General features: G+C 46.9%; 1 protein-coding gene across 2 annotated transcripts; it reads right to left on the minus strand.

Annotated features, from left to right (window-relative positions):
- Window positions 1-231: 231 nt before the first annotated feature.
- Window positions 232-19,665, minus strand: LOC143366826 (uncharacterized). 2 transcript variants are annotated; one of them, XM_076808231.1, is made up of 3 exons: window positions 19,394-19,665; window positions 19,070-19,358; window positions 232-2,230 (listed from the first exon to the last, which is right to left on the minus strand). In XM_076808231.1, the coding sequence occupies exons 2-3, from the start codon at window positions 19,133-19,135 to the stop codon at window positions 1,766-1,768; spliced, it is 531 nt and encodes a 176-aa protein (XP_076664346.1). In that variant the 5' UTR covers window positions 19,136-19,358; window positions 19,394-19,665; the 3' UTR covers window positions 232-1,765. The 2 variants fall into 2 exon arrangements, with proteins under 2 accessions (XP_076664346.1, XP_076664345.1); XM_076808230.1 differs by having other exon boundaries at window positions 19,070-19,665.
- Between the last annotated feature and the right edge of the window lie 92 nt (window positions 19,666-19,757).

A 19,757-nucleotide genomic window follows, 5' to 3' on the forward strand; every position in this document is an offset into this window, starting at 1 on the left:
CTTCTTTAGGGAAAAGCCGAAGAACCGTGATCCCTTTTGGAAGAAAATAATTCTCCAACGGGGGCTTTTAGCGGCGGATTTAAAGAAAGAAAGCCCGGGTGTGACAGACGTTCTGGGGCACCCTGTATACATAGCAGAGTTGCTAATAAATTTACGCGCGTGTGCTATGGAAATTATGCGAGCCAAAAGAAGATATAGCGTTTGGATAAATTCGTAATTTCCTTTTTCGAAGATGGGGGCCCCTCTTAAATCCGCCACTACTTTCCGCGCATCCAGAGACATCCACAGAGATCTTTGGATATACATAAATATGCTTATGCGATAAGTGTACGTGTATCATACAGGGATCTGTAATCAGAACGCGCTTAACCAGTGCTCGGAATTACATTTGAGCGAGTGCCGAACGTGGCTCCGTTTCAATCTCGAAGAAGAAGCAACGTACTCGATCGATAACCGTTTCTTTCATAGTGGCGCCGATTTGGTAAAGTCTTTCCGAACACCGTATATACTCGACGAACTGTACAATTGATATGAAAGGTGCGATACAATCGTTTCTTCGTACGCGGGCAAAGGCAGAGCTCGCTTGCGTTCTTCCAACTACGTTAATTATATCAGAGCTCACCTGCAAGGGTGCGAATCCACGATGAGATTTTACGCGAGACAAGAATCTCAGCGACAATTAAACGTAAATAATTGAAATGTAATTTTTAAAAATATACCATGAAACTTGAGAGTAATATTTCATGAAACTAGTTTATGAAAACTAATGAAAACATGAACCTTAATGAAAAAATAATTAAAAACTAATGAAATAATTGCCTCATCATGGATCTGCACCCTGACGGTTGAACGAAAGGAAACACGCGCGTAGTCGCACCCTGGTTTGGACGCGCTGTCGCGTGGATGTCGTATATTACACCTTATCGACTACTTATCGGCTAACTGACTAGCAACCGAGGATCGAAGGACGTGGACCACTGGCCGGTCGATCGTTCCTCTCCTCGAGGTGGTTTCCTTAGCGTAGAAGAGAATTAAGAAAGTTGACAGAGCACCAGAGTTGAAAAGTAGTCCTAGGGAGGTTCTAACCGGACCGGTTAGAACCGAAAGCGTACATTCGAGCTGCGCGCGGCAATATTAACGAATCGCATTCGAGTTCTTCAGTTCCTCTTCCCAGGCCCTCGGAGAACTTGTTGGGAAGATAGTTTACGGGTATGTCCAGCCAACCGATCAGGATTCATTCGATCCCTTTGGCTGCTGCGACGATTATTCTAGACTTTAGAGCAGCTTCCTTTAAATTCTGTGTATCGCAGGAGGAGCGCTCCAAGGTGTTGACCTTTCTTCCCCGTTAAATATTGAAACGCAAACTATACAGTCTCCCCGTTTCGTTGCTTTCATTTGCCACCGTCATGAATTCTTCAGGCTCCTTATTCCGCCGGCGATCTGAAATTTCTCCAATTTCCTTCGCTGCGCCGTTGCAGGAGACTCCAGAGGCCTGTGACTTCGGTACGATGTCCTCTCCGCGAGAAACCAATTCAATCTCCAAACAACCTCGATATCCTATCAACAACACCCAAGCTTCCCTCCTAAAAACACTCCCCCAAATTCCCCAACGAGTCCCGCATCCAAACCGACGACGATCGAAGCTCACCAGCGCTCGCAGAAACGCCAGCGTCTGCCGGAGACGCTTCCTCCCGCCCCACCCAAGTCGTCCGTCCCAGCAGGCTTTTCCTTTCCCAGCAAAACAAAAGGCATCCGCTGCAAGCTCTTAGAGCCTCTCTAGGGAGTTCAGCTCCTCCGCGAAGATCTCCGCCTCCGCGTCCTTCTCGAGGACTTCCCTGCCGTCGGTCAGCTGGTCCTGGCCGTCGGGGTCGTTGACCAAGACGCTCTCCTCGTCGGTGCCCTGGGCGTCCTCCGGTGCGAGGAAGAGGCTGGTCCGTCCCTTGCACTTCCTCTGGTAGTCGGGGTTGTCCAGAATCGGCCTGTGGCAGGAGTCGCAGACGGTGTCCGTCTTGGAGGTGCAGGGGTGCGCCTCGTAGAGGCCCGGCCCGCACCGCGAACAGATCCAGCAGGGCTGGGTGCTGTGATGGGGGCTGTAGGTGCCCGCCGAGCACTTGCCGCACTCGGTGTCGCGGCCGCGGGCGCAGCGATTCACCACACCCCAGCCTGGACCGCATCTGCTGCAGTGAGTGCCGCCTTTCTGGTGCCTGATGCGTGGCCTGGCCTCGCTCACCTGGAACAACGGCAGATGCATGCACGGTCAGAGGTGTCGGCAGCCGAGGCTAGCTGGCCTCGGTTAATGGCTTTCTTTTTACAAAGGGGATTGAAAATCCGCGGACCCTGTGGATCGAACCGAGCCGTACTTCCCAGTCGGAGCGCACCCGCATTTCCGCGGCGCGATCAGATTCTGGGGGGAACAAACCAGCTACACGGAACTCTACAGTTTGCGATCCGATTCCGGATTAATTAGACGAAAGCTCCTGTGAACCAGGACCTACTTTTGTTGCGCGACTAACTTCTGCCTGGTTGTAGGGAAACGAGAACTGGGTCGAATAAATCACACGTCTGTAGGGACTTTGCTAGGGGTGTGCGAGTGTTCGATTTATTCCAGGAACTTGAAAGCTGCAGATCTGCTTCTATTGCTATCCACGGCAAACCCTTTAGAATAGCAGAGTATTGAAAAAATAACGAAAGGAGAATAATACGGTCTGAGGAACCTTTACACTAACTAAACACACCTGCGCAGGTGGCAATCGAACGGCAAATCGACTGTGCGACAGACTTCGGAAGGTATTCAGAGTAATTTATAATATTCAAGTTATTCGAAGTTTTTGGTGACTCTAGGTCTTACGAGGTCTCGAGAATTCGAGCCGTCTGAGTTTTTCAAGTTGCTCGCATTTTTTCTCAACCAGTCCGTGGATTTCAAGCGGCTCGGAAAATTCGAACGCTCGATTCGGCTCGAGTAATCGAACCTAGTTGAGCTCGGCCTAGTTAATTCCGGGTACTCGCACGCTCCTAGGCTTCGGTGCGTACAGTGTGCGAGTGGTATGGGTCCTCCGGCAATAGTATCGTAACGAAACAGAAGTGGAATATTGGAATTTCCAGGTCAGTTAACCATAAGTGTGCCGCGGAGTAGCGTGTAGATTTCAGCGTGCCGTGAGCTTGTAGGAGACGATCGAGCAGCTCCAAGCTGTTCCGCAGATCTCGACTGGGGGCTGAAAAATGTTTGACAAAAAGTAGCCGCATAATTGTCAAGCGAAATGGAATTAACCTTCCACCGAATCCATCGGCCAACGCTGTAATTTCGTCTCGAATGTCCCGGCGAGGCTCGAAGCCATTTTCTTCTAAATTTACTGTGTAGCATCGGGGAACAGGTGCCAAAGGATAAAGCCACCTGACCGCAGGAGGAACACCTTGCGCCTTTCTTTCGTCGTGCAGCGAACCGCGATCAAGATACAGCCGAAAACGCGCTCGGCCGAGATGCAAATTAGGATTTCTTCTTACTCCACGGTACTCCGTTAAACCTTTGTGCCGTTTCACAGTATCCCAGAAACCGCAGGCGATTTCATTCCCAACGCGATCTCAACGCACCCTCGTTAGATACCTACGTAAATCCTCCTGCGACATAATCACCTCCAAGAGAAAAGCACGAAACGATATTAAAACACGCTTTGGGGACGAGGCGAGAAGAAGAAGAGGCGGAGGCAAACGTGTTCCGTCGATCGGGAAGGTGCACTCGCGTTTCCAGCGTTCCCAATGGAAACAGATCGGTGAAAGTGCAGTCTCGCGCGAAATCAAGTGCAAACAGCGAATTCTACGGCGGCCCCGCGAGCAGTCAAAGTCACAGAGGACTTCCAGCGACGAGGTAAACGCCTCTGCTCCCAGGTGGAATGCTTCTCCGTTTACTTTGTCAGTGATCGCACCGTTCGTCGCCAAGACACTCGGCTGTTCCCCTCGGGGACGATAAAAGGGTCAAAGATTGTTATTGGCAATGAAAAGGAGGATCGGGTCCAGCCAGTGAGTTTAGCCGCAGCTGGCAGCAGCCGCCTGCTGGCACGCGCCAACGGTCACCGAGGCATCAGGTGCATCAGGTGCATCATTGCACCGGGCCCCCTTCGTCAAAGCCCGTTCATCTTTTTCTTCCTTTTCGCCGCTTTCCTTTTCCCTTCCTAGCTAATGAACAGCCGCTTCTTCGCCGCGATTCCAAGCGCCCCTGTCTCGCAAGGGTGTTCCAGCTCCTTCCAACGCCACAATGCGCTTAAGGAGGTATACCCGTTTGAACCCTCGGAAAATGTATACATTTTGTGGATTTTTTTACAAGTCAACGGTTTGATGCAGATTTCCCGTTTTTTAACTATGTTTACATAGTATTATGAACTACTTATAAAAAAAGTTTCAGTTAAAAAACTATTGTTTTTCGGAAGTTACGGATACATGTCCGAAAGTCTCTCGATTTTAGACGGCTAAACGGTGGCCCTAAAAATTCGCGCTACGTTCAACCAATTCACTTCCAATTTTGCATGCAGAATCATAATAAGATTCCGCATCGTCCAACGAAGGCTTTTTTTATTTCGATTCCCCGTTTATTATTTATAAAGGAAAAAGGTGGATTTTTCTCTTAGAAAAATTTAACTTTACCTTTGATCTCTCACCATTTCTTTATTTTTCAAAATTTTCAAAATCGCCTTCGTTGGACGATGTGGAATCTTATTATGATTCTGCATGCAAAATTTGAAGTAAATTGGTTGAACGTAGCGCGAGTTTTTAGGGCCACCGTTTAGCCGTCTAAAATCGAGAGACTTTCGGACATGTATCCGTAACTTCCGAAAAACAATAGTTTTTTAACTGAAACTTTTTTTATAAGTAGTTCATAATACTATGTAAACATAGTTAAAAAACGGGAAATCTGCATCAAACCGTTGACTTGTAAAAAAATCCACAATATGTATACATTTTCCGAGGGTTCAAACGGGTATACCCCCTTAAATACTCTTTACTACTCCACAAACGTAGCTCCTCCGCTTCACTGGACCCTGGCCCAATATTTCTTTTACCAGCCGACTGCTCTAATCCACTGACAAGGGAACATCCCGAACCCGGATATTCAAAATATCCTGAAACTTCGTGAATATGCAGGGAATTTTCTCCTGATTATAACGCAATCTTTGTTTCCTGCCCAAATTCACTCTAAGCGGGTGTAATTGACCCCCGAAAATTCAGTTATTTTCGAACTTTGTCTTATAACTCATGAATTGTAAAATTCTCTTTTCACCAAATGATAGATCTAATTAAAAGAAGTGACTTTCGACTTGAAACTTTTATTCCATCTTTCACAGTTCGCGAGTTATAACACAAAATCGGAAAGTAGCCGAATTTTTAGGGGTTAATTTCACCCGCTTCGAGTGAAGTTGGCCAGCAACCCAAAATTTCGTTGTAATCAGCAGGAAATCCCCTACTTATTCGCAAAGTTTCAGAATTTTTTGAATTTTCGGGTTCGGCATCTTCCCTTGCGAGCTATTTAGGCTGCCCCCGGATTCCTTCCCCTAAGCCTAATGACCACGATGTCTGTTACCAACTACAGGGCCCGATCTAGCTCTTCCGCCGCTCTGGGCAAAAATCATTTTCGCCTTTACATTTAATTACGAGCGAATTTTTTAGTAGATAAATATTTGTCGAGTAATAGAAGCCTCTGGTTTATAAACAAGTTAATATTCTTAAACGAAAACAGTAACAGTAATAAACTGTATTATCTACTTTCTTACCGCGTTTTCAAAAAGTTGTATTTTCTATTGGTTTCGACTGATTTGAATCTCCTCCTTCTACCAAATTTGACACTCTTTGGAGTTGCCCTGCTTGCGCACACCCCCTAGATCGGGCCCTCCCCTACTATCGCGTGAAATTTCTCCAGTGGAGGCTTTAATACTAATTCTTTTACGCTCCGCTTGAGCCTGGATTCAAGTGTTTGGCTGATCGAACGCGACACTCCTGCATCGACCACCCGGCTGACTCCGGTCCCTAAATGTCATCTGTTCTTCCCAGAACGGGACAATTCCATCGACCTTAGCTGCGAAAGCTCGAAGCACCCTTGCGCGCAATAGCTTTCTCCCCAAAGGCAACGTGACTTCGTCACCCTGTGTTCTCCGCACAGCAAAGGTCTCATTTCGCCCCGCGGAAAAGCTTCGTTCCATCGCGACTGCGATTCGGATAAGGAAGCGGGCCACCGTTATCGTCCCTTTCGTTCCCAACAGCGCGATGGGATGTTCATTGCCTGGCAATAGCTCGGGATCGTCGATTTCCACGAGAAAGCGACATTATGGTGCTGTGCGGCGGGCCTAGGTGGAACACGTACAAGTACGTGATCGGTGCGTAATACGTTCGGGCAGCCGACAGGCACGCGTGTGGGCAAGAGTGTCATCTTATCGGTGGCGTAACACGAGCCACGCACTCGGCGTATATGTAAGGATGCACCCTGTCAATTTCAGGGTAAAAAGGGGTTAAAAATACTGTGTTACCGCACGTCAACCCTGCGCGACATCTGCCATTCCACGAGCAACGCAGCCAAAGGTCGAGTATCGGCTAGCAGTCGGTTCACCGCAGCACGACACTTGCGGTCGGGCCTTCTTTGCTTCGATGTCTCTTTGGGACCGATGGGACTCGACGTGGTAACCCGGTCATTCGTCACCGAGGCAGAAACTGGTCCGCGTGGACACGGACCTCGTCACAATGGACGTTTCTCTTTCGATTCTTGGCGCAGTGCATTTAGATTCCACCCGGCTCTCCTTTCAATGGCCCTAGGTACTTGGCGGTCGTCCTTAAATTACGTAAGACTCTTTTGTGGGGAGAGGGGAGGGAATTTTTTATGTGTTCTTACAGAGGGAGAAGGGGGAGTCAGGTAGCATCTTTTACGTAATATTTTTTAACGTAATGAATCATAATGGAATGTAAAAAATATTACGATTGGCGGGGGAGGGGGTTGGATGTAAAACCCTACGAATTCTAATTTAAGAATGGCCCTTTGCACTGGAAAATTTGTATACTGCGGTTTTAGGCGATCGAGGACGCCAAATTTTGGGCGAAAGGAATTGAAAAGGATAGCAAAATGTTTTTGCCTGTAAATTTATACTTTTCATTTTTATAATAAAATGCCTATTTTCCCTCACGCCGAAAGTGAAGAGTGATCTTTAAACCAGGGCTTGAAACGGTTCCCGAAAATAACTGTTTAAAACTGTTTTATAAAAGTTCTGATTAAAACAGTTATGGAGAACTTTTATTCGAAATAACTGTCATGAAGAACCGAAATTTTCAACTATTATTTGTTTCGGTTGCGGTTCCTATTTCCCTCTTTAGTTCCATAACTGTTATTGTTTCGGTTCTACATCGATTCCAGAATCAATTTTTATATCGACTTTTCCCTAATTGATATCATTCATCATCGTAGCTGTAGATTGCTGTGGATGTTCCTCTTCTTTACAAAATCCTTATAGAAACAGGAGAAACTTTTCACTTCCTATTCTGAATGACACGGTGTGTGTGAATGTAAAAAATATGTAGCTGATTTATTTATTTCAACGCTTTATTATATATGATATTTATAAATGTTTCTTTTTTCTGTAAGGATTTTGTAAAGAATATGCACATATGCAGTAATCCGCAGCTACGAAAATTAATGACATGAATTAGGGAAAACTCGATACAAGAATTGATTCTAGAACCGTTTCGGAACCGATATAGAACCGAAACAATAACGGTTATGGGACCGATATGAAGAGGGAAATAGGAACCGCAACCGAAACAAATAATAATTGAAAATTTCGGTTCTCCACAACAGTTATTCAGAATAAAGTTTCTTCACAACCGTTTGGAGAACCGAAATCGATATTACAACAGTTTCCAGGCCCTGCTAAACTCTTAAAAACAATTGCCCATTTTCACGTAGCAAATTAGCAATTCATAACTCTCACGCGTGAGTTGCCACACTGAATTAATATTAAAATACCCTCAACTCTTTTAAACTAAAACACTGATGACACACCACGAAAAGGTGGGCGCCAAATTTCCAAATCCGCCGCCGTTTACCCGCAATAATTTTAGCCCTTCCATGGGAAGGTATCTCGTGATATTCATCTCTTTCCGTAGAAAGCCTTCCACCCTCTAATCCTCCACGCTCGCGATCAAACTATTTCGACCATCAAATACCCCCCCGAACACTTAAGCCCAAGTGCATCAGCAGTAAACCAGCTACTTCTCTTCTTTCTCTCTCCGATCGCTCGCAGAAGGATAAATTACGCTTTCGGCGTGAAATTACCCGAGCAGGGTGGCTGCAGTGGCTGGCAGGCGAATGGGGGGTGAAAAATAATTTTCATTGGGAGGCGCGAGCGACCAGAGGAGTTCTTAGCCGCGATCGATGGCGAGAGGTTTCGCACGGGAAGCAAGGGAATTACATCTCTCTCGGAAGTAGCGGAATACGAGCAGACGAGCGGCCGCTTCGAAAAGGCCTTTAACAATTCCCGATCGTTTTTCCAGCTTGTGACTACAGCCCCCCCCGCGTCTTACAACGCTCTCCGGCCGCGGTGAAACGTGAGCCTGATGAAACCACAGAATTCGCCGAGCGCCCGTAACCGATACGAGCTCCAGTGACCAGCTTTCCAATAAGCCGAGCACTAATGCTCAGAAAGAGGATACCTGCGGCGGTGCGAGGGCGGAGCGGGGCAAAGTAGTTTGCAAATTTTTCGAATCAGGCCCGCGTTTTGAATACAGATCAACTTCCCTCCGAATTAATCCGCCCTTTTGAAGCAACTCCGCTCCGTTGTCCGAAGGGAAACGAGTGGGCAAAATCAATTTTACCGGCAGCGCCGGTAAAAGAAAAACGAAAAGGTAGAAAGGGAGTGATTTACAAGCGTCCGCGGTCTCGTAACGCAACAATGACGGAAGTAACGGCGCTCATAGTGACGAGTATGAATAGGACTTCCGTCAGGACAGGCAAAGCGGAAGTAGTAATTGCGGTGGCTTTTGTGCGCCGCTTTTTTTCTTTATTCCAGCGCCGGTATGCTGCCGTCGCGCCGATAAATTCCAATCGAAAATCATTCCTTTCTGGTCGACGAACCGCGGGGCACAGAAATTTCTACCTCTTTTAATTTACTCTTGCGCCGAAAATGCCGCTCGCTGCCTGTTGGCACGAATAAGTACACTTCTGCTGGAGCAGAATGGTGATTCCTGGATTTACCTATATAAAAAAAGGAGCGAGTGAAGTTTTATCGATTTGCGATACCGAAGCAGGCGATCGTTCAACTTGTGCGAGGACGTTGAATTTGCCCAAGACAAAGTTAGAGGGCTCGTTCAACGTAACGAAGCGAAATTAATTTATTTTGCTAATAATTTTCGGATCGAAACGGCTAACAGGGCCGCAGGCATGGATTCTGTTGCTATATTTAGCAGTGGTTCACGACCCGCACTCGAGTCGCGAGCAGATTCAGCACTTAACTGAAAACGGGGCACGCATTAATCGGTGCACTCTGCTGCATATATGCAACGACGTGCGCTCGAGTGCGCTCCAGCGCGAGCATCAGCCGATTTAAGAAGAGCCTTCGATGGCGCCTCCCCCTCTCCGTATCGCATTAAAATTCTTCTTCAATTTCAGTGGAAGGGAAATAAACTGGCCCTGTTGCCGTCGATCGAGAAAATTAATTCTGCTGCCTTTCTGCCAAAAGTTTATCAATAATTCGTTTCTTTCGTTTGGAGCAATCGTTTGATTTTCGCTGCGGCGCTGTCGGCTCGTAAATAATCTCCCCGATGTTATTTCAATTCGAGAGCGATGGCTGGAAATAGAAAGGAAACGAGCACGAGGAAATTGAAGCTCGTTGAACGGCTCCTGGCGGCTCCGATACACATTTTGGCATTCCGCTAAATTGCTACCCGCACCCCACTGTGTTTATGCAACGGCGCGTGCAGCGGCGAGCACGTCGTCCGACTTTTTGTCTCCGCCTTCCTGTGTCGCTGCTAGCTGCAAACACCACTCGCAAATATACAGGGTGTTTTTCCTCTATTGTGCTCTAGAACCATTCTATTTTTCCATTCAGAAGAAACAAGTTTAATTCCGGAGATTCTAACTCACTCCCACAGCGAGCGCAACTCCAAATGAATTTATGTCCAACAATTTCCGAGTGCTTTTAAAAGAATAAAACTTCTGGCAACTCGTATCCCAGAGGGCAGAGAATTAAAAGTCTGCAATTCCATATTCATCGGCAAACTTGGCTTTCACTTATCAAAGCTAGAAGAATGTTTGCTTCAACGCCAAACTCTTCCCTTCGCCTCTAATACGACACCTGCTCCGAAAGCAACAGTGGAAAGGTGGGACAGTTGATCAGAAGGGTGTTGATCACAGAGGTGTTATCATTAATAAACTGGCAGCCGTTCATTTTAATTTTAATTAGTTCTATTATTTTCTTGTTTCTGTATTTTTGTACGCGCTTTTCTTTTCTTTTCTTTCGCACTGTTTCTTTGTTAACTTCATTAATTGTATTAATTGTAAACTAAAGGGTCTTTACCCGTGGAATAAATAATAATAATTGCAATATGGCCATACTTCATTTCTCAAAATTGTCAAAAATCCTTCGAGATACGTTTATGTATCCCTAAAGACTACAACATATTCACATTTCAGCCACATCCGAAATGTTACTCCAAAAAGTGTCCGATTCCGCGTGGAATGTCCCATTTATATCGTGTAATGGAATAAAGTTTATTTCCTTCATTTTTTAATATTATCCACTGAAGTATCATTTAGTTTGTACTAAGTTAATGTGTTACCTGCTTGAAAAAGCTGCAGTGTTTAAGTCTTTGTTAAGAGAAAATGTTTAAATCTGGTAATTAAAAATACTCTTCAATTATCAAATACGTGCGAATACCTATATTGAGTCAAATGGTAAATGGAAAAGCAAAACTGTGACAAATCATCGCAGTTTCCCCTAAGTATCTCGAAGGCGATGAAACGACAAAGTTGGACTACCACGTCGAACTTCTCCGCCGCCTGGAGTCGGTGGGCGTCGCACCCTGTTGCATTTATGCAGCGGTCCGTGCAACGCGTGGCGTGCTCAAGGGGTTGCGCACGTGTTCGGGAGGTGGACAAGGTGGAGAGGTCCTTCGGGGGACCAGGCCAGCCAGCGACACAGCCGAAGCCAGAGTGCGGTGTCACGGCACACTGAACTCTTCCCCATGGCTTTTGACTGTTCGCCGGCGAGGAGGCATCGTCTGGCCCCGGTTCCAGCAGGAAGGCCCGCTCGCCTCGAGGGTGAAACGAATCGGCGCAGCTGCGCCGCCGACACTCCGATAATTATCTTTGCTCGCTACCACCCCATTGTTCCTCCAACCGCCTCCTCTCCAACGGCTGTATTCCGCCCTGCTCGCTGGGCCGCGGGGCCCAGGGGACTCCTACGCAGCTGCGCCTCCATCGGTCGAGTATCGAAAACGAGGGGGCGGGAGAGCCACGAAACTTTCACGTGGTCGGATTCACCCGTGAAAGGGGCTACAGATCTACAGCGGTGGTCGGAAGAAAGCTTAAAAGTTAATGCTAAGCTTCAGGTATCACGTTGGTTCCTCTGATTTTAGGGTTGCCAACCGTATATACTAGAATATATAGTATAGTAAAATTTTATTTTCCGAATTTTAACTTCAACGGCCAGGTTTTTTTTCTATAATAAATTATGTAAATGAATTAATAATGCAAAATGCGCAAGAAATATATACGTGTAAAAAATAAGACGTGGTTGTTTTAATGTAGTTTTATTTTCCACCACTTTCCTCTGAAAAGTACTATCTCTTTTCACTACTACTATATTTTCCTGGAAAGGGTAGCAACCCTATTTGATTTAGCCTCGCAAGTCTTCAATTCACTGGGATATGGATTTTAAGATTTATTTATTTATTTATTTGGGATATTAAGGGTGATAAACTAGTTAGGAGGACAAGTGTGTATAGTAGAGCTAACAAAATCAGTAAGGGAAAAAAAAAGAAGGAAAAAGATATAGTTGAATGTTGAAAGATTTTTCTCCGCAAACGGTACGAGAAGAAGCACTGTTTCCGTTGCTGTCAGATTCTACTAATAAGTGATGAAGGAAAGCCCTGCCTCGCGGACACGATTCTTTTGTTTCGACGCGACGGCGGACTTGAACTGCAGCAGGCTCTTTGATCATATATTCCTGCACGAGTTTCTCCGTCTTCCGAGGAGAGCTGCAGCCCGACCTAGTTACGAGAATCGCTCTGTGTATTTGGGAAAAGAGATTACCTACGCCTCGGGTTACGCTTTTCTTTCCACCAGCGCCGCGGAAAACAGAGGAATGCGATTCATTTGAGAGGCTTGCCTGCGTAAACTTAGCCCCCTTTGCGAGCTTCTTCAAAGTCTACCAGGTGCTACATTTGGCAAACGAAATCTGCTGCAGACTTTGCTTATGTCCCTGCCTCTCATTTTAATAGCACAGCTTTGGTCGAACTCGGAGTAAAACCGAATTGAAACTGAGAAGCCAACGGTGAAAGGGAAGAAGCAAATGGTAAAAGTGAACCAGGAAAGGCTCTTTAATGCCTCGCGCGGCGAGGCCCAGAGGAAGCTGGCGAGCCAGAGAAATAGACAATTAAGAGAACCGTGACCCGAGTTCGTTATTTCGAAAACACGTAGAAAACTTTCCCGTTTCTTGGGCGAAAAAAAGTCGTCGTCGAAAACCCCCCTAACGACACTCGACGCGCAGCCGGAGCGCAATTTTGCGAATCGCTCGAGCGTGCCCGCTAACGAGCCGGCCGAAATTAACGACGTCGCGGAATATACCTTAAGACGGCACGAGCAACAGTTAAGAAATTCGTCAGGGCTGAATCGCCCTCGCGTTCCCCTTTTCCATAGAATCACAACTGGGCTAAGAACCCGCGGCTCCTAGACCCTGCGAGATGTTTCAATTCAGCTTAGCTTAACGCAGAGAGGAAAATGGTCATTCCCCAGGAGAGGAACCTAGAGCACCTAGACCCTGGGCAAGGCAGGTAGGAATCTTGGTGGCCACAGAACCTGAGGAATCCTCGTTTCAAGGGCTCGGTGCACAGAGATGCTCGAGAGAGGATAAAGTTCCCGGAGCACTGAAATAATAAGGGCAACGTGGCAGGGGTAGCCGTATCAAGGATCTAACGAAGCTAACTTTAAACGAAAGAAGAAGGCCACTGTCGAGCGAGGTATATTTAAAAGATACGTCTTTTTTATTCATGCGCTCCTGAAAGAGTGGCCCAGAAGTAGGGTAGCTTTGGTCGGGAGTAGGCAATTTATCAGGGGACCATTTTATGCGTGCAAGCCCGCTCGAGGTAAAGTAGAATACGTTCCTCGGGATCATACGTCCTGCTGATACAATAATAATAACGCTGGGTACAGGTTGCGCCCTGAGCTAACCAGGGATCGTTGAAAATGAAAGGAAGTTGGTACAAGAGAGCTATCTGGTGGAGCGAGTGGCTCGCTGACGTTCCCGTAGACGTCGCCGGCGAGTTATTCAGTTCACTGGGGTATTCCGTGGTTTACGAGGCTCATTAGCATGCCATGGGAACCGGGAGTCGCTGGTTCCCCCAGTCCTCAGCGCTTTTCGCGATCCCAGTCGACCCTGGGGCTCGACCCACGCGCGCACCACCAACCTGCTCGCTATCCTACGCTACCTGCGCGCTTCTTCGGGGGATATCCGGCTTCCGGCCGCCTATCCACCTAGAGTGCCAGCGTTTGGTTTTACTTTCGCGGCGCGCAGCTCGCTGCTGATCCGAGGTGGCAAGCTGGGCTCTCATCGTGACTTCTTTTCTTACTCGCCTCGGTTTTACTCTACCTTAAGGTTTGGTTAGTCATTTAGAGAATTCACTGCCGGAGAGAGTGATAATTGTCTCGTTCCTCTTCCTCAACTTTAAGTTTTCCTCAGAGTTCCTAAGATTGATCTCCTATAAAACTGGGTCAAGTATTCTTTTTCATTATCATCGGGTCGTGGATACCCAATTATGGGTCGATTAGCCTAGAAAGACCGATAAATACGACAGATCTGCTTTTTGCTTATAATCTCATAAGCAATCACGTTAATTGCCCTGAAATCTTGGCGCAATTCAAATTCTATTTCTCTGGTAGAGATGCGAGGCCACCTCTTTCATATTTATAGGCATCATACTCCCTACTGTAAATTGGAAAGTGGGAAAACTGGAACGAAGCTTGGCGTACCGAGAGCCTCCCTTTTCAAATCCTCCCCCCACAAAGTAGAAAGCTAGACTGTCGCAGAATCCACGTGAAAATCGCGAAAACGTTGCACATTCTCAAAACTACATTCTCCCCTGATATTTTCCCCTAAAAATACCCCTCAAGCTGCAGCGGTCGCATGTTTTTTTCATCCCTGTCGCATGCGAGTCGGAAGCTCCGGCAACCCCGGGGTATTTTGACCCTCGCCGGAGTCGAACACTTCCGTTTCCATGTGCACTCGAGGGACGCGAAATTTCCACGGCGAAAGCGAGTCCTTTTACGCGCGACGCTTTTAAATCCACTTGCCCGCTTTCCTCGGGATAATCGATCTCCCAGCGCGCCGCGCGCGTCACCCTCGGCGTTAGCGATGCGCTTTGTGCATACACGCCAACCGAATCCGCTAAATATCCCATGGGCCCGCGAAATCCGTTCAAGAAACGCTCTCGTGAAAGGCGACCCATTTATTTGCGAGCAGAATTCGCAGAGACTCGCGCTCCGCCGTTCGACCGTGCCCCTGTTCGCTTATCCACTCCGGGACGCGGCAGCTTGTCGTTTAATTCATTTCCCAGCCAACTATGTGAAAATTCTAAAGCATCCAGGAATAGCTGGGCACTCGTTCAATTTTTTAAAAAAAAAATTACAGGGAATGGATTCCGAGTTAAAATTCCAAGAACAGCTTTTCGAATATTTCTGCTTCCCGATGGAGCAGCGGAGAAAAACATCTCAACATTTGTACTGCTGCCGTGGATGGAGAGTACGGGTGGCAGAAGTTTCGATGGCTGGAACCGAGTTAATCGAGTTAATCGGAGGAGATTTTAGAGAGATAAGTTTACTCTCCGGCGTGTCGGCCGGTTCATCGAGGTGACGGTTTAAAACGTTTCCAGCTGATATTCGATTATCCACTCTCTGGATCCGTATAGTCGACCCCTCCCTCGGCTCGCGTGCAAGTGGACAGTGACAGTATTTCGCACTTTGTTAGCACGCGCGGGAATAGCTGGTAACGCGGAGGAAACTAGCTTTCTCAGGAACAGCTAGCCTTTTGTCAACTCCCACGACTTCTTAACGGCCCCGTCTCCACAGACTTTTCGCCGGCGCTGATCTTTCCAGCTCCGCGTTCCTCCAACCCCTTTTTCTTTTTCCCACGGACATCCCCGCCCCACTTCCCTCTGCTATCGCTATTTCCCGCTTTCCAGTTGCCAACAGCAAACTTGCAATTTCTTCTACTTCACTTTTATCATAGATGAGGTGTCGTCTAATTTCCATTGCACGCTGCACCCTATTGCGAGTTTCAAAAAGAATACCAACCAAGTTCTAGCTAGTTCCCGTTATCACGGTATAAGAGCATCGCTACCAAACTCCGCCGCACAGTGGCGAATTTGCCCGATATCGTGGCCGCAACTAATATCTGCAAATCTAAGTTAAACTTTTGGAATATATTATAATAACATGACTCTAGAAATCAGGTACTTTTTTAACGAAACATACACTTTTATAATATACACCAAACACATTCTGCTTGATATTTAATCGTAAGTAGATACCATAGGTACCTACTCCTTTTTAACTAAAGAATTAAACATTGTGGACAAAATTAATATTTAAATAATATTTACAAATAACTAGTAAGGCGCAGATTGTCACAGCTAATTTCAACCAGAACCTCTTCTATTTAAACTTTACTTTAAAAACAAATCGAAGTTTGCTGAAAGAAAGAGGTTTTTCAAGCACAGCTGCAGAAATATTTCCAAAATAATACAATTAATGTAAATGTGAATTTCGAGCACATTAGATAATACCAACATGGACAGATTATCTTGTTACATCGACAATAAATCGCAACGTAATTTCTAGTTAGTAGTTTTACCTAAAGAAATCCATTTTCTAACGCTATTAAATTTCACGTTCCATATCCTTTAGAGAGTACCAGATTAAAAGTTGATTTTAACGGAAGAACATACTGTGGTATTTTATAAATAAAAATCCCCGAAAAATTTGTTTGCTTTTGGCCACGATTCCAGGCAAATTCGTCGCTGCGAGCCGCTAAGAACCTTGCAGTAGGATTTCTTGGAGGGGATCAGGCGTAGCGAGCGGACGATTCTCCTTGCCCCTGTGACATTTCAACTTCTGGGTAGTGCGACTTCTTTGCAGCTCCCAGTAGTAGATCTCCGATATCTGAATCGACAAGAGCGCGTGGGAAACGCAGCAACGTCGCAGAACACTAGGGTCAGCTAGTTACATAAGCAATTATAAAGTAACCCGGCCAGCGCAACCCGAGCGATTCTTTTCATGCGAACCGCGAGCGTTCCAGGCACACGTGTGCAAGCACACGCATCGCGCGAGAGGGGTGAGATCCTTTGATAAAAATGTGCAAAATATATTTGCAACCGTTGCCGCGCGCGGCGCCCGGAAAAGCAAGGTAGAAAATGCAGCGGGAACTCGACTAGCCCGACTTAAATCCGCTAGGTCCTCTCTCTGTTCCCGTATTCTGTTTACACCGGTAACTTTCTGCCCCGCCGCGCCTGCATCTTTTCATCCGCCAGCCTCTTTTCCGCTTAATCTTCTATTCCGTTTCCGCGCGCCCCCTTTTGTTCCGCCTTCCCTGGCGCTGCCTTCTTCTTCCGCGCGGTTTGCACCCCTGCCCGCGTAGCCAGCAACCGCGCCGCGCCGTTTCCGGCTTTCTTTCGCCCTGCTGCCTCCGTTTCGCGAGCTTTCGTTAATTTCCACCCTTCCCCGCCCTTCCCGACAACTCGCCGAGGTGTTATCTCTCCGCTGTGCGTCGACCTTTCGGCCTGGATCCTAATGCATATATGCATGCCCACGCGGACACCGAATAAAGGGCTCCCTTCCTGCTGCTTCCACGTTTTTCCCCCTCCCCATCCGACTGTCGTTACCAGGCCGCAGCGTGTGAGCCGATTTTATCTATCGGCGATGACTTCTGCGCGTCCGCGACCGTAATTAGCCAGCTGGAGATGGCTAAGGGCCTGCAGATGGACGGGGAGGATCTGTCTACCTGGCTTCCTCGAGTTATCGTGCTGGAGTTCTTCTCCTTCTTCATCTACCGGCATTGTGCACACCGCGATGGTACGTATCGACCTAGTTGTCGGAGACGGATCGAGGATCGCAGGCTGACGTGACACGAGGCGCTACTACTAGAGACGCTGCGGAGTGTGTATGCTATTTGTAAATATTTGAAGACCGCTGGATCTGAGGGTTCACCGGTAATCCTAAAATTTACCGTTGTAGGGCGGTAGAAGTCCGAAATATCTTATAGAATACTAAACTTAAAGTTTTCGGAAAGCAAATGAATAAATTTGTATAATCCCCTAATAAATTCTATTAAATTAGCGTTAAAAATTTTTTCATCCCTTCCACTGGGCTCCCCCCAAGATTCACTCATCGTGGTCACACTGGGTGTATCTCACCCCAAGAGCAACATTCGAGTTAAAATGTCGCGCCTTTACGACTTCCAAAGGGGATTTATAGATAAATAAAATATTTTAAAGGAATTAAAAAATCGATTTTTCCCACAATCGTGAAAAATCGCTCATTTTCAACTACAAATTTTATCACATTAAAAGTTACGCTTCCATAAAAAAGACGATTAAACCATGATGGTATAAGTATTGCAAATATACAATTATCACTGAAAAGTCAGAAAATTCAAAAGATACGAAAATGGTAACTTAAAAAATGACTTTGGGGTACAGTGAACCCTGTGTGACCAATTTCTGATTATAAGAAGGTGTGGCCACAAAGGTTTAAATCCTGCGTACGCCACTGCATAAAAGAATAGGTGTTCTGATAAAAATAAATAATATCAGTGTTAGCTTTAATAGCCATTTTATATTAGATCCTCAACTTACCCTCTAAACTTTCTTCCAACCACCACTGTAGGTACCTAACAGAGCCAGTTCAGTAAGTGTCCCTGGATATCATCCCCAAAATAAAAACCACCTTCGAAACCAGCGTGTGCGAGTTTTTTTGTAATTTTCTAAACGACTGAGAGCGACAGAAACGCAACGGCACCTCTGAACTAGATACCAAGATACTACTGGGCTTTTCTTTTCCTCCCCTTTCTAATTCTCGTAATTGCTGCCACCGAGAAGGAGACTTTTTTTATCATTGTCCCTGTTCGGCCATTTAATTTACCGTGTTGGAATCGGCGGGAGGAATGCCGCTGGATTGAAACGCGACTGTTTGGACGAACAGCCGCGCGGAATCGATTCTGTATAAATATTTACCGACGGTTCCGTGTAATTGTCAAGAATTATCGTTTCCTCCGCGGTGTTCAAGATCGCAGCGCTCTTCCTTACGCAATTCATCCTGTTGCCACGGTAAATTGCGCCCCGTTGCGCGCACACCGCGTCCCTACCCACGCCAACGGCGAGACAAACGTTTTCGATGGAAGCAGAAAAATGGCCCGACGGTTTGGTTACACGCTGGCGATCCTGTACCAGTTACTGGCGCAGCGCAATTTTACTTCAACGATTCTGTAAAAAGAACCGACGCGCGAGAAGCGCATGGAACGAGTTTCGCAATATTCGCGCGTCGATTCGAGGGAATGTATGCCGCAAGTAAATCAGAATTAACCTCCGAGATGGTTGCGCGAGCCAAACACGTTCGATAGAGATTTATTCCCTTACTTCTTTGTTCTCCGGGCGTATGTACAGCGCGACTTCGTGTGAAATAAGGAACCTGAGTCAGGGAGCTTTCACTAAATCCAATTCCAAAACGCCGCTGTAAAAATCGAGCGACCAAACAGTCGGGAAGGTCCACAGGGGGTGAAAGAAACGAATGGGGGGTGTGGAGATAAAAGAAGCGCCAGTTGGAAAGTCCGCTTACCTCGAGGAGAGCCGACAGCAAACAGACGGCCAACGCGACGACGATTAATCCCCGTCCAGGAAGCATCTTCCACTCACTCCTCCTCTTGTCTTCTTTTCCTCGATACCTTCTCGATTCGAAGCTGCGGATCGGGCTGTGCTTCGGCTTACAGCATCCCACGCGATCCCTTCGAGGCGCACATCGATCACGACCTGGCTCGAGAGTCGTCCCTTCGGCTTCCCAGCCAAACCGGGGTCCGTTTAAAGTTTCGATTTACCACGATTCACCGCACGGTTCCCTTCGATCACTACTTCTGGATCCCCTCGATCGAGCCGGCAGCTGTACGATCGGTCCCAAATTACTTGAAACTGGAGATGCGACGTTTTAGTAAGCGAGGTTGGCCAGTTGCTTTTGGGTAACTGGTGGCGAAGGTGGCTCGGTTTATGGTGGATCTTCAGGGAGCAAAGATCCTGCTTCGACGGAGGCTGAACGTGAATTGAGGGGACAGCAACAGTGCAGCTGTTATTGTTGAACACGCGCTCGGTCACGTGGCCGGCCCCCACCACTCGCTGCAACGCCACCACAGGGTAACTTCTGTCGCTGATTGAGAAGGGATGTTACGATTTCAGCGATGGTCAATGACCCGTGCAATTTCAATTCCCTTTTTAATAGGAGCTTTTTCTGGCCAACGAACAGGTCTTCACCTCCT

This window comes from Andrena cerasifolii, chromosome 3 (genome assembly GCF_050908995.1).
Source record: "Andrena cerasifolii isolate SP2316 chromosome 3, iyAndCera1_principal, whole genome shotgun sequence".
In the NCBI taxonomy this organism is placed as follows: Eukaryota; Metazoa; Arthropoda; class Insecta; order Hymenoptera; family Andrenidae; genus Andrena; species Andrena cerasifolii.

Bases quoted from the DNA above. Each gene is read 5' to 3' on its own strand.
- LOC143366826 (XM_076808231.1), bottom strand. From the start codon at position 19,135: ATGCTTCCTGGACGGGGATTAATCGTCGTCGCGTTGGCCGTCTGTTTG. The intron at 2,231-19,069 runs GTAAGCGGACTT...CCGTTGTTCCAG, and splicing joins TGCTGTCGGCTCTCCTCGAG to GTGAGCGAGGCCAGGCCACG.